General features: G+C 52.8%; 1 protein-coding gene across 1 annotated transcript; it reads left to right on the top strand.

Annotated features, from left to right (window-relative positions):
* Positions 1-10,196: 10,196 nt before the first annotated feature.
* On the top strand, positions 10,197-11,821 carry dctn3 (dynactin 3 (p22)). The gene is made up of 6 exons (XM_035164607.2): positions 10,197-10,267; positions 10,556-10,642; positions 10,820-10,903; positions 10,994-11,052; positions 11,261-11,320; positions 11,617-11,821. The coding sequence occupies exons 2-6, from the start codon at positions 10,567-10,569 to the stop codon at positions 11,704-11,706; spliced, it is 369 nt and encodes a 122-aa protein (XP_035020498.2). The 5' UTR covers positions 10,197-10,267; positions 10,556-10,566; the 3' UTR covers positions 11,707-11,821.
* The last annotated feature ends 1,968 nt before the right edge of the window (positions 11,822-13,789 follow it).

Here is a 13,789-nt window from a genome sequence, read left to right as displayed (position 1 = left end):
TCCCGATGGAGCCACAGAGCGACACACAAGGTTCACAGGAGGAGAACAGTGAGGACAACCAGCAGGAAAACGAGGTCAGAGATAGTCACACAGCCACTAGAGAGGCGGAGTCAGTGCTCACTGATGAAGAAGATTTTTTGATTGAGGAAGATTTTTTCAAACTGTCAACCAAAAGAAAAAGCCCAGAAAACAAATCAAACAGTGAACAAGCAAAAAAAGTATCAAAGATAAACCCACGTGTTCTTCCTCTCAGTCAGAGGACAGTTTGATAAACACACAGGAGAACCTGCAGGTGGATGAAGAGAGTCTTTACTCCTTCACCAGAATCCGGACTTTTTTAACTCAGTCAGAGTCTTCATGAGAAACACAGAAGGTACCGACCAACCAACCTTCACTGATCAGGAAGTTTTCCGCCTCAGGAAACTAATGTCTAAAGTCTGAGCCCAAATGGCCATTTGATGGTTAAACCCTGTCTGTTCTCCTCCGTCTGTGTGATCCTCTACATTTGGTTTAAATTCAGCCTCATCCTCAACATGTGTGACATAAAGCTGGGCTCTTTAAATATAAATGGTGCCAGAGGAGATGTGAAGAGAGCTGCTCTGTTCAGCCTGTGTAGGATCAGGAAGCTAAATGTTGTCTTTCTCCAGGAAACACACAGCACAGCTGAGAGTGAAGCTGCCTGGAGGAAGGAGTGGGATGGGGAGGTGTTCTTCAGCCATAAGAGCAGCAACAGTGGTGGAGTGGCCATTTTATTTTCCAGAGACTTCCTACCTGTTTCCTCTGCCACAGAGGAGATTGTAGAAGGTCGCTTGTTAAAAATACAAGCTGTGTTTGAAAATGTAAAAATAACCTTCATTAATGTTTATGCTCCGACTGTAGGCACAGAAAGAGTAACTCTGCTAAACACTCTAAACTCTGTTGTTAACTCGTGTAGTGGTGAAGGGCACATGTTCCTGGGTGGTGACTTTAACTGCACAGCTAATGCAACTCTGGACAGGAACTATGCAGAACCGCATGGAGCCTCCAGGAGGTGTCTTGTCAAACTGATTGAACAAAATGATCTATGTGACACCTGGAGGCTCCTTCATCACACTCAGCGTCAGTACACTTGGGTCCATACTAGAGACAACACTCTATCTATGGCTCGGCTGGACAGATTCTACTGCTTCAAACATCAGGCCAATGCTCTTCAGAGTTGCTCCATACACCCAGTTGGCATTTCAGACCATTCACTTGTTCAGGTTTCAGTTTCTATTAAAAATATAAAATGCAGCAGTAGTTACTGGCATTTCAATGTAGCCCTGCTTTCAGATAATGTTTTCAAAAATGCTTTCAGTTTGTTTTGGAACAATTATTCAAAAACTAAATCTGACTACACCTCATTACAACAGTGGTGGGATATAGGAAAGGGTCCAATTAACCATCTGTGCCTACAGTACACTCTCAATGTCACAAGGGACATGACCAGGTCTATGAAAGCTCTGGAGACAGAAATAGTGGATCTGCAAGATCTAGCAGAATCCACCGGAGACGGAGAACACATTAAAGTTCTCAAAAACAAACAGTCAGCTCTGTCAGACCTGTTGGGTTTTTCTGCTCAAGGTGCTCTGGTTCGCTCCCGGTTCCAGCACGTTGCCAAGATGGATGCTCCCTCACACTTCTTCTTTGGCCTCGAACGTTAGAACGGACAAAAAAGACTCATGAACTCCCTGCGGTCCAACACAGGGCAGCTGCTGCAGGAGTCTGCAGAGATTCGCAGATATGCTGTCAGTTTTTATGAGGAACTCTTCAAGATGGAGTTCCAAGAGAGACCAGAGGTGGCACAGACATTCTTTGAAGGTCTACCCAAGGTTCCTGCAGAGGTCAGTGCAGAGCTACACACACAGCTCTCTGCTGAAGAACTACATGCTGCGCTGCAGAAGATAAAGAACAGCAAGGCTCCGGGCATCGATGGACTTCCTGCAGATTTTTACAAAGGTTTCTGGCCTGTGATTGGAAGAGATCTGCTGTTGGTCCTCAGAGACAGTTTTAACATAAGGACAGCTACCTTTGAGCTGCAGGAGAGCGGTCCTCACCCTTCTCCCCAACAAAGGAGATCTTCAGGAGATAAAGAACTGGCGACCAGTAGCTCTGCTCTGCACTGACTATAAACTTTTGTCCAAAGTGTTGGCCACGAGGCTGAGAAAAGTGATGGAGCACGTCATTCATGTAGACCAGACCTATTGTGTGCCCAGCAGGCTGATATCTGATAACATTACTCTGATTCGGGATATTTTGGACCTCTCTGGTTCATCGGGCTGTGAACTTGGTCTCATTTCTATAGATCAAGAAAAGGCTTTGGACCGGGTTGAACACAGATACTTGTGGCAGACGCTGCAGGTGTTTGGGTTCAGCCCTGGTCTCATAGCCATGATCCGGACATTGTACAGTGACATTGAGAGTGTTTTAAGATTAATGGTGGTTTAAGCTCTCCTTTTAAAGTCCAGAGGGGAATCAGACAACCCATGACGGGTTGGGGACGCAGGTGTTAGTGGCCCGGTGCCCGGTGGCTCTGTGGTTGGGGACGCGGGTGTTAGCGGCCCGGTGCCCGGTGGCTCTGTGGTCGGGGACGCGGGTGTTAGTGGCCCGGTGCCCGGTGGCCCTGTGGTCGGGGACGCGGGTGTCAGCGGCCCGGTGCCCGGTGGCCCTGTGGTCGGGGACGCAGGTGTTAGCGGCCCGGTGCCAGGTGGCTCTGTGGTTGGGACGCGGGTGTTAGCGGCAAGGTGCCCGGTGGCCCTGTGTTCGGGAACGCGGGTGGTAGCGGCCCAGTGCCCGGTGGCTCTGTGGTTGGGGATGCGGGTGTTAGCGGCCCGGTGCCCGGTGGCTCTGTGGTCGGGGCGCGGGTGTTAGTGGCCCGGTGCCCGGTGGCCCTGTGGTCGGGGACGCAGGTGTTAGCGGCCCGGTGCCAGGTGGCTCTGTGGTTGGGACGCGGGTGTTAGCGGCAAGGTGCCCGGTGGCCCTGTGTTCGGGAACGCGGGTGGTAGCGGCCCAGTGCCCGGTGGCTCTGTGGTTGGGGACGCAGGTGTTAGCGGCCCGGTGGCCCTGTGGTCGGGGACGCGGGTGTTAGCGGCCCGGTGCCCGGTGGCCCTGTGGTTGGGGACGCAGGTGTTAGCGGCCCGGTGGCCCTGTGGTGGGGGCGGGTGTTAGCGGCCCGGTGCCCGGTGGCTCTGTGGTTGGGGACGCAGGTGTTAGCGGCCCGGTGGCCCTGTGGTCGGGGACGCAGGTGTTAGCGGCCCGGTGCCCGGTGGCTCTGTGGTTGGGGACGCAGGTGTTAGCGGCCCGGTGGCCCTGTGGTCGGGGACGCAGGTGTTAGCTGCCCGGTGCCCGGTGGCTCTGTGGTCGGGGACGCGGGTGTTAGCTGCCCGGTGCCCGGTGGCTCTGTGGTCGGGGACGCGGGTGTTAGCGGCCCGGTGCCCGGTGGCCCTGTGGTCGGGGCCGCGGGTGTTAGCGGCCCGGTGCCCGGTGGCTCTGTGGTTGGGAACGCAGGTGTTAGCGGCCCGGTGGCCCTGTGGTCGGGGACGCAGGTGTTAGCGGCCCGGTGCCCGGTGGCTCTGTGGTCGGGACGCTGGTGTTAGCGGCCCGGTGCCCGGTGGCCCTGTGGTTGGGGACGAGGTGTTAGCGGCCGGTGGCCCTGTGGTCGGGGACGCGGGTGTTAGCGGCCCGGTGCCCGGTGGCTCTGTGGTTGGGGATGCAGGTGTTAGCGGCCCGGTGGCCCTGTGGTCGGGGACGCGGGTGTTAGCGGCCCGGTGCCCGGTGGCTCTGTGGTTGGGGACGCAGGTGTTAGCGGCCCGGTGGCCCTGTGGTCGGGGACGCAGGTGTTAGCTGCCGGTGCCCGGTGGCTCTGTGGTCGGGCCTGGTGTTAGCTGCCCGGTGCCCGGTGGCTCTGTGGTCGGGGGCGGGTGTTAGCGGCCCGGTGCCGGTGGCCCTGTGGTCGGGAGGCGAATTATTGTGGCCGGTGCCCGGTGGCTCTGTGGTTGGGAACGCAGGTGTTAGCGGCCCGGTGGCCCTGTGGTCGGGGACGCAGGTGTTAGCGGCCCGGTGCCCGTGGCTCTGTGGTCGGGACGCGGGTGTTAGCGGCCCGGTGCCCGGTGGCCCTGTGGTCGGGGGGGGTGGTAGCGGCCGGTGGCCCTGTGGTCGGGAGGCAGGTGTTAGCGGCCCGGTGCCCGGTGGCCCTGTGGTCGGGGACGCGGGTGTTAGCGGCCCGGTGCCCGGTGGCTCTGTGGTTGGGAACGCAGGTGTTAGCGGCCCGGTGGCCCTGTGGTCGGGACGCTGGTGTTAGCTGCCCGGTGCCCGGTGGCTCTGTGGTCGGGGGCGGGTGTTAGCGGCCCGGTGCCCGGTGGCCCTGTGGTCGGGGACGCGGGTGTTAGCGGCCCGGTGCCCGGTGGCTCTGTGGTTGGGGACGCAGGTGTTAGCGGCCCGGTGGCCCTGTGGTCGGGGACGCAGGTGTTAGCGGCCCGGTGCCCGGTGGCTCTGTGGTCGGGGACGCGGGTGTTAGCGGCCCGGTGCCTGGTGGCCCTGTGGTGGGGACCGGTGGTAGCGGCCCGGTGGCCCTGTGGTCGGGGACGCGGGTGTTAGCGGCCCGGTGCCCGGTGGCTCTGTGGTTGTGAACGCAGGTGTTAGCGGCCCAGGCCGGTGGCTCTGTGGTCGGGGACGCAGGTGTTAGCGGCCCGGTGCCCGGTGGCCCTGTGGTCGGGACCGTGTGTTAGCGGCCCGGTGCCCGGTGGCCCTGTGGTTCGGGACGCAGGTGTTAGCGGCCCGGTGGCCCTGTGGTCGGGACGTAGGTGTTAGCGGCCGGTGCCCGGTGGCTCTGTGGTCGGGGACGCAGGTGTTAGCGGCCCGGTGCCCGGTGGCTCTGTTGTCCGGGACGCGGGTGTTAGCGGCCCGGTGCCCGGTGGCCCTGTGGTCGGGGACGCGGGTGTTAGCGGCCCGGTGCCCGGTGGCTCTGTGGTCGGGGACGCGGGTGTTAGCGGCCCGGTGGCCCTGTGGCCCTGTGGTCGGGGACGCGGGTGTCAGCGGCCCGGTGGCCCTGTGGTTGGGGACGCAGGTGTTAGCGGCCCGGTGGCCCTGTGGTCGGGGCGCAGGTGTTAGCGGCCCGGTGCCCGGTGGCTCTGTGGTCGGGACGCGGGTGTTAGCGGCCCGGTGCCCAGTGGCCCTGTGGTCGGGGACGCGGGTGTCAGCGGCCCGGTGCCCGGTGGCCCTGTGGTCGGGGACGAGGTGTTAGCGGCCCGGTGCCAGGTGGCTCTGTGGTTGGGACGCGGGTGTTAGCGGCAAGGTGCCCGGTGGCCCTGTGGTCAGGGACGCGGGTTGTAGCGGCCCGGTGCCCGTTGGCCCTGTGGTCGGGGACGCGGGTGTTAGCGGCCCGGTGCCCGGTGGCTCTGTGGTTGGGAACGCAGGTGTTAGCGGCCCGGTGGCCCTGTGGTCGGGGACGCGGGTGTTAGCGGCCCGGTGCCCGGTGGCTCTGTGGTCGGGGCGCTGGTGTTAGCGGCCCGGTGCCCGGTGGCCCTGTGGTCGGGGACGCGGGTGTTAGCGGCCCGGTGCCCAGTGGCCCTGTGGTCGGGGCGCGGGTGTTAGCGCCCGGTGCCCGGTGGCCCTGTGGTCGGGACGCGGGTGTTAGCGGCCGGTGCCCGGGGGCTCTGTGGTTGGGAACGCAGGTGTTAGCGGCCCGGTGGCCCTGTGGTCGGGGACGCAGGTGTTAGCGGCCGGTGCCCGGTGGCTCTGTGGTCGGGACGCGGGTGTTAGCGGCCCGGTGCCCGGTGGCCCTGTGGTCGGGACGCGGTGTTAGCGGCCCGGTGCCCAGTGGCCCTGTGGTCGGGGACGCGGGTGTCAGTGACCGGTGCCCGGTGGCCCTGTGGTCGGGGACGCAGGTGTTAGCGGCCCGGTGCCAGGTGGCCCTGTGGTCAGGGACGCGGGTGTTAGCGGCAAGGTGCCCGGTGGCCCTGTGGTCAGGGACGCGGGTTGTAGCGGCCCGGTGCCCGTTGGCCCTGTGGTCGGGGACGCGGGTGTTAGCCGCCCGGTGCCAGGTGGCTCTGTGGTTGGGACGCGGGTGTTAGCGGCAAGGTGCCCGGTGGCCCTGTGGTTGGGGACGCGGGTGTTAGCGGCCCGGTGCCCGGCGGCCCGGTGCTCGGTGGCTCTGTGGTTGGGAACGCAGGTGTTAGCGGCCCGGTGGCCCTGTGGTCGGGGACGCAGGTGTTAGCGGCCCAGTGCCCGTTAGCCCTGTGGTCGGGACGCAGGTGTTAGCGGCCCGGTGCCAGGTGGCTCTGTGGTCGGGGACGCGGGTGTTAGCGGCCCGGTGCCCGGTGGCCCTGTGGTCGGGGACGCAGGTGTTAGCGGCCCGGTGCCAGGTGGCTCTGTGGTTGGGACGCGGGTGTTAGCGGCAAGGTGCCCGGTGGCCCTGTGGTCAGGGACGCGGGTGTTCGCGGCCCGGTGCCGGTGGCCCTGTGGTCAGGGGCTGGTGTTAGTGGCCCGGTGCCCGGTGGACCTGTGGTCGGGGATGCGGGTTGTAGCAGCCCGGTGCCCGGTAGCCCTGTGGTCGGGGACGCGGGTGTTAGTGGCCCGGTGCCCGGTGGCCCTGTGGTCGGGGACGCGGGTGTTAGCGGCCCGGTGCCAGGTGGCTCTGTGGTTGGGACGCGGGTGTTAGCGGCAAGGTGCCCGGTGGTCCTGTGGTCGGGGACGTGGGTGTTAGCGGCCCGGTGCCCGGTGGCCCTGTGGTTGGGGACGCGGGTGGTAGTGGCCCGGTGGGTCTGTGATCAGGACCGGGCAGAATAAAGATGCTGAGGACTGCCCTGCTGAACAGAGGCCTGCTGTTTGTCATGGTGACGATGAGCATGCTGACATGGACGTGGACTCTGACTGTGAACATTAGCGCTGCTGAAAACATTACGTCGCAACTGGTCCGACGTTTCCTAAAAAATAAACAAACAAAAAACTCACGAAATCCGTGATTTCAAAGCCTTGTCCAGCTGTTTACTGACGTTTGTCATGTTTAATGAAGAGAGAGAGGGAGCGAGATACAGGCAGACAGAGAATTTAAAGGCAGTTTTACTGTTCTACAAATTAGACAAGTTCACTAGTTTTGTTTCATTTAAAATCGTAATTATTGAAATGAAAGGTAGGTCTTAAGTTGAGCTACATGACAGTCTGGTGAGGTATATTGTGGTATATTATTAGTGTAATGCTGCTTATGCTTCAACTCTGTCAGAAAACAGTAAAAAAAAATGTGTGTGTACTGTGTTGTCAGCTTTATAGAGATTATGTACGTCACTCTTGATTATTATGCACAACATTGATTTATCTCATTTACCAAATTTGCAGCATAATGCCAAGAAAAGAGAGACTCCAAAAGCAGAAGGACAGGGAACTGCAGCAAGCAGCTCAGGGTAGCAGCTCTCTTTTATCTTGGATCAGGCCATCAACTAGTAAAACAAATGAGGGAGAATCAGTAACCCTACCTGGTCCAGAGGAGCCCATCACAGATGAGGAAGGACAGACAGAGTGTAGGACTGAGTTATGTTCAGGGGCAGCAACAGAAACAGTGTTGCTTGAGGAGATGAGTCAAGAAGAGGGTGAAGTGACAGCAGCTCCCTTTACATCACAGCAAGGGCATGTGGAGGAAAGGGCTGTTGATGAAAGTGAGGATGCAATTTCAAAAATAACCACCATGCCATATCCTACAGATCCGTCCCATGTTGAAGCATTTCACATCAGGTGCAATGAGAGCTACATTGCTATGTGCTGCAGTGTAGGGCCCTGTCAACCAGAAATGTTTTTTCCCAAAAATGCTGAAGGGCGGTCATTCCAAAAGCATTTTCTGGAATGGTTTTCTGGAAATGTGTGGCATTAAAAAGTTCTGATTCAATGCATTGTTTCAGTTGTCGGCTTTTTCTACCTGAAGATAGATATAAAAGCAGAAAGGAGTGGAGAAATGGGATCAGAAAGTGGAATACTGCTCTTGAAAAAATCAAGCAGCACTCTGTCACAGAGGTCCACATGACAAGCATGGTGAGGTGGACCAATTACAAAAAAAAGGCACTCCAGACTTCATTTGATGTATCAGATGTAAAGGGAGTGGAAGCCAGAGAGCGAGAGAGGCAGACAAACAGAGAGATACTGACCAGGTTAATAGATCTCACAGTGTATCTCGCAAGGCAGGGACTAGCATTCCGAGGTGATAATGAGAGTAACTCAAGTAACAACCGTGGTAACTTTCTGGAACTCGTGAATCTATTTTCCCGCTATGACAGTGTGCTGAAGATGCATACAGAAAATATTGGAAGAGTGAAAGTCACCAAGAAAAGGCCCCAGGTGTCACTGCTGTCAAACAGAAGCCAAAATGACCTGATCACAGCACTGGGTACTTACATCAGGAGGGAGATCCAAAGAGAAATCCAAGAAGCTGAAATGTATTCTATTCTCTTGGATGAGACCACCGATGTTTCCCACAAAGAACAGGTGTCATTTGTAGTGCGATATCTACATCAAAAGCAAATAAAGGAGAGATTTATCGAAGTTTGCAACATTGATACAACAACAGGCCAGGAGCTGGAGAATACTGTAGTCTCCCTTCTACAGAAGAATGGTCTGGAGCTGAAAAACATGTATGGCCAGGGCTACGATGGAGCAGCCAACATGAGTGGCATGTACAAAGGTCTTCAAGCCAGAATACGCACACTCAATGAGAAGGCCCTCTATGTGCACTGCAAAGCACACTGCCTGAACTTGGTCCTGGTGGAAGCCTCAAAGTCAAATAAGCACTTTGTGACCTTCTTCAACCTCGTGGAGAAGCTGTATGCCTTTTGCAGTGGCTCCTCAAAGCGCCATGCTGCTTTAGTTAGATTGCAGCAGTCACTGCATCCAGAGGGACACATTGTGGAGCTCAAGAGGCTGTCAGATACCCGTTGGGCTTGCAGGGAACAAGCACTGAAGGCCCTTCAGAGAAATCTGGAAGCTATAATGATGCTCCTCAATGAGATCTGTGAAAGAAATCCAACTGACCTGGCCCTAGGGGATGCAAAAATGTACAAAAATGCGATTAATTCACATTCATCCTCTGCATGGAAATCACCACCCCAGCATTTGAAGTCACTGCTCTTGCATCAAACGCTCTGCAAGAAGAAAGCCTGGACCACTCCACAGCCTACAAGCTAATTGATGGTGTAATTCACACAATACAAGCATTGAGGTCTGAGGAGAAGTTTGCCGAGATATTTCAAGGTGCGTCAGAGAAGGCAGAGGCTCTCAACATTCCTTTACCTACTGTTGTGCCTGGTCAGGAGAGGAAACGGAAAGTGCCAGTGCGTTTCCAACACAGCACAACTGCATCGCAAGTGAGTGATGAGATTGACTCTGTGGAGTCATACTACAGGTCGAATGTGTACTACACATTTATTGATACCTTGACTGCGGAGCTCAACAGGAGATTCCAGGGGAGCATCACTGGAAGTCCAACTGGCACAATCATACGGTCCTTCCACTCTCTAACAGTGTGTGCCAACTGGACAAGCACCCCAAACCCAGAGGCAGAGGAAGCTGTCCATGTTCTTTGCGACTTCTATGAGGAAAATGAGGACCAGCTGAAGACAGAGCTAAAGGTGTTCCACTCCAGCTTTCCCTCGAAGAACCTGCAAGAAATCCTTGCCATTGTGGAGGAGAACACTGGCCAGCTCATCTTTCCAACATTTGTGAAGATGGTAAGGATCTATGCAACACTGCCAGTGACAACAGCTTCAGTGGAAAGATCCTTTTCAAAACTGAAGATAATAAAGAACAGGCTCAGGAGTCTCTGTGGGGAAGAAAGACTCTCCGACCTTCTCCTGCTTGCCATTGAGCAAGACATTGAAATAAATCACAGTGAAGTAATAAAAATCTTCCAAGAGATGGCACCAAGGAGGATGCTCCTGTGAAGATCCTTTAATTTATTCAGAGCAGAGTTTTGATAAGTTTTAAGTTAGAATATTTTTTGATTATTTAACATATTATTTGGTAATACAATATGGCCTTGTTTTGTCTGTTTTTGCCTGTTATTCATTTATTTATTCAATTTGATAATTTGAGTTAGTTTGTTAACAAAAATAAATATATAAGTTGAAAATATCCTACTGTGTTTTTTATTTATTTATTATTATTATTATTTTTAATTTCATAAATAATTTTGGCGATGGGTGCCGGATCCAGGCAGGTCTGACGAACACAGCCAACAAAAGAGAACGAGTGAAGATCCTGCACAAGAAGAGTGAGTCACACACCGATTTGGATCAGTACTGACAACCTAGATTACACAGAAACATGGTGTTACTTTTTATTTTCATACATCAAGATACTCAAAGAGCAGGTGAAGAAACATTGCAAGGCTACAATATTAAAATGTAATATAAACCAATTTCATTCACGTTTCCCACTGAACATTAAAAATGTTTAAGGGCTTGAAATTGCAAGTTTGAAATTCAAAATGTCGGTGCTGGATTTTTGTTTGGTCAGATTTTCTTCTTTGTTTGTTGAGCACCTTGTTGTTGTGGTGCAGTTGAGGACCTTATGAAGTACCTGGACCCCCAGTTCACGGACCACATCACCGTACCGGACGCTATGAAGCTGGAGTTCATCCTCGCTGGTAATATTCTGGGACAGATTAATCAAATGAAAGACAACTTTCATATTGTGTATTTAGTTTATATGGCTCTAAATTTGAATATTTCTCATGTGTTGTGTTTTACATGTGAAGCTTAGTGTTGATATAATACATTATGTAAGTTATCACCTACTCATTGTGGTGCTGCTGTGTGTACAGAGGAGGACTTCCTGCTCTCCCAGGCTGCTTTGCTGGAGCAGGTCAGCAGCCTCCAGCCGCTGCTGGACAGCACCTACATCAGAGGTGAGTTCACCTGACAGGACATCATGAGACTCGAGGACAAACCACCTCAGCACTGGAGGTTCATCCCACATGTATTTCTGTTGTTCACAGATGTACCAGAGCACGCTACCAAGTTACAGCGTCTATCTCAGATTCACATTAAAGAACAGGTAACCACCTTTTCTTTCTCTCCTTCAACCTCTTTGTGTGTGTGTGTGTGTGTGTGTGTGTGTGTGTGTGTGTGTGTGTGTGTGTGTGTGTGTGTGTGTGTGTGTGTGTGTGTGTGTGTGTGTGTGTGTGTGTGTGTGTGTGTGTGTGTGTGTGTGTGTGTGTGTGTGTCTCTCATTTAATCTGTTGACTCCTCTGGATCTTTCACAGGACCAGACTGAAGTTCAGTCGCTGGAAGTAAAGAAGCTTTTTGAGGAATACAACAAAATGGTAAAAAAATTCAAAATATCAGACGCAAACTGTTTAAGAGCCATAAGAATGTTAAACTTCATATAGTTACAGACTTTTGTCGTCGTCTCATGTCTCCAGGGATAAAAGACACGGATAAACGATACCTTAATGCTTAAATCATCCATTTTGCAGTAAAACCAGTCTGACTCTTTTCTGTTAGTGTTAACTTATGTGTCCTTCAGCCATTGTAAAGAAATGTACACCTTGTCTCACTGACCTCTGACCAGCTACAGACAAAAGCTCCCCCCACTGACCCTTTGAAGTGTGATTGACAGATGTTCCTGCTGTCCAAGCAGTTCACCCAATGGGACGAGAGCCTGAGGAAGATGGAGGAGGCCAAGGGCATCCGGCCTGTGGAGGAGTAACGGCCATCGCACTCTTCTGATGAGGATGGTGACAGTGAAGAAGAAGACGGCTCTGTGCTCGGAGCTTTAGACCAGACAAGTGTTTTATATGTTGCTTTTATCCCAAAATAAGTCAGAAAAAACGAGACACTGAACACAGTTTCAACTCAAACATCTGGGTGTAAATGTAAAACATAGAAGTGGTCTCATGTGAGTCTTCAGCCACCTGAAGAATCTCGCTCCCATCACGTTCGGCAAAGTCTTGGGATTCTCACGGTGTCTTTATTTCACAAATTGGGCTTATTGTTTTGGAACGATCGCACGTTGTTCGAGGGCTTCGCTAGAGTGTAGGTGTCTCTGTCTAATGTCATAGATCAAAGGAATCTTTGATGTCTTAGACAGTTGCAAAGTCGAAAGATTTCACCTTTTTCAAACGGACCAGTAGACCTGGGTTACTCAGTATCTCTCTCTCTCTCTCTCTCTCTCTCTCTCTCTGTCAAACTGAAACACTCTCTGGACCCGGCCGTAAGCACGCTGCACACATTCAAAACTTCCATTTTCTAGTTATTCATTGCATTACTGCACACATAATATTATTATTACACATACTTCTTCTTCTTCTTCTTATTCTTAGTTCTTCTGCCATCAAAACGTGCGGCTCGGTCGGGAAAGGTGTGATCTGTTTATTCTAAGACTTTCGCCAAACGGTTCGCTTGTAAATTTTGAAAAACAGCGGGAAATATTTTAATGGGAGTAAATGGGAGCCTTCATCAAAGGAACGAGTGACAGTGTCAGTGATCATAGTTCAAAGGAAACTTTGATGTCTTAGACAGTTGCAAAGTGGAAAGATTTCACTTTTTTCAAACGGGCCAGTAGACCCGCTCTCTCTCTCATTCTCTCTCTTCAAGCAGCCAGTCTGTGTCTCTCTCTCTCAAACTGAAACAGAACCTGGACCCGGCAGGAGGCGCGCTGCTCACAATCACATTCTCTAGTTTCAAGTTGTTGTCTCCCTTGTGTTGGTGCGGTGGGTTTGTGAACATCGACAGAGTGACTGGTCCTGTGCGTAGACGATCTTGGGCGTGCTAGGGGCGGGTCTTCGCGAAGATGGATGAATAGAAAGATTAGCTTAGCCTCCCAGTTATCAACAAAGCTGAAGTGTCACATGTAGAGTTAAGTTTATCTCATTTACTCTTCATCAAATGATGTTAATGTTGCTGCTGATCACGTCTCTAATCACACAAAAGCACATTTTTACCTTCTGTGTCCGTTGTTCTCACGTTTCAATACAAATACGTTTAGAGACTAGCTAGCTGCTAGCTGCTAGCTTAGCCAGGCTAACGACAGCTCTGTCACTGCAAATAAAAGCGAACGCCCTTTTTCATTTGAGCTCGTTAGCTTCACAAAGACGTGTGTGTGTGTGTGTGTGTGCGTGAGAAAGTGTCACATGTGGAGTCTGAGCAGTAACAAGAGGATCCCACTTGAAAAGTAAAAGCACAGATGGTGTAAAGTAGTGATGTGTCCTTCCGTGTCGAGGCTCGTGTTGATGACGTATGTGGTGACGTTCAAAGCCTCGCGAGCCGGCCGTACCACGTGACTGAGTCAGGAAATGGTTCGCGGGTTGGGCGTGCGAATCGAAATATAAGGGGCAGCGAAACGCAATGGCCCCCCTCACATTTTGTGGACTTGGGACTTTATTGCGCGTTTGTACTTTTAAATAAAAATGAATAAAATGTCCATATTTTACGTGTTACATGTTGTCCCTAGTAACACAAGCACAGTCACATCACAACCCTCTGCCCCATTTGTTTCCACTTTCCCTTTTGACCCCACCATTGTATCATGAAGACAGACACCAAATTAATGAGTTCATAATTTATGTATTGGCATCACAAACATCATTCATTCATTTATTCAATTCAAAGCGATGGTGTCATTATAATCACTCTGCCTGTTTTACATTTATTGTCCACTTGATGGCGCAGTAGAGCAAATGAAGCACCATGAAGCTTCGGCCCATGAGTGAACCAATTGGATGGAAAGCTTCAATGCTTCATGAAGCTTCATCTCGCCATGAGATACAAATAAATTACACATAAATTACATT

Source organism: Hippoglossus stenolepis, chromosome 8 (genome assembly GCF_022539355.2).
Source record: "Hippoglossus stenolepis isolate QCI-W04-F060 chromosome 8, HSTE1.2, whole genome shotgun sequence".
NCBI lineage: Eukaryota > Metazoa > Chordata > Actinopteri > Pleuronectiformes > Pleuronectidae > Hippoglossus > Hippoglossus stenolepis.
Note: the sequence above shows the minus strand (reverse complement) of the source record. Positions and strands in the feature narration are given on the sequence as shown.

Excerpts from the sequence above, each read along its gene's own strand:
- dctn3 (XM_035164607.2), top strand. The coding sequence starts at position 10,567 with ATGAAGTACCTGGACCCCCAGTTCACGGACCACATCACCGTACCGGAC. Across the intron at positions 10,643-10,819 it reads GCTGGAGTTCATCCTCGCTG|AGGAGGACTTCCTGCTCTCC; the intron begins GTAATATTCTGG and ends CTGTGTGTACAG. Across the intron at positions 10,904-10,993 it reads GGACAGCACCTACATCAGAG|ATGTACCAGAGCACGCTACC; the intron begins GTGAGTTCACCT and ends TGTTGTTCACAG.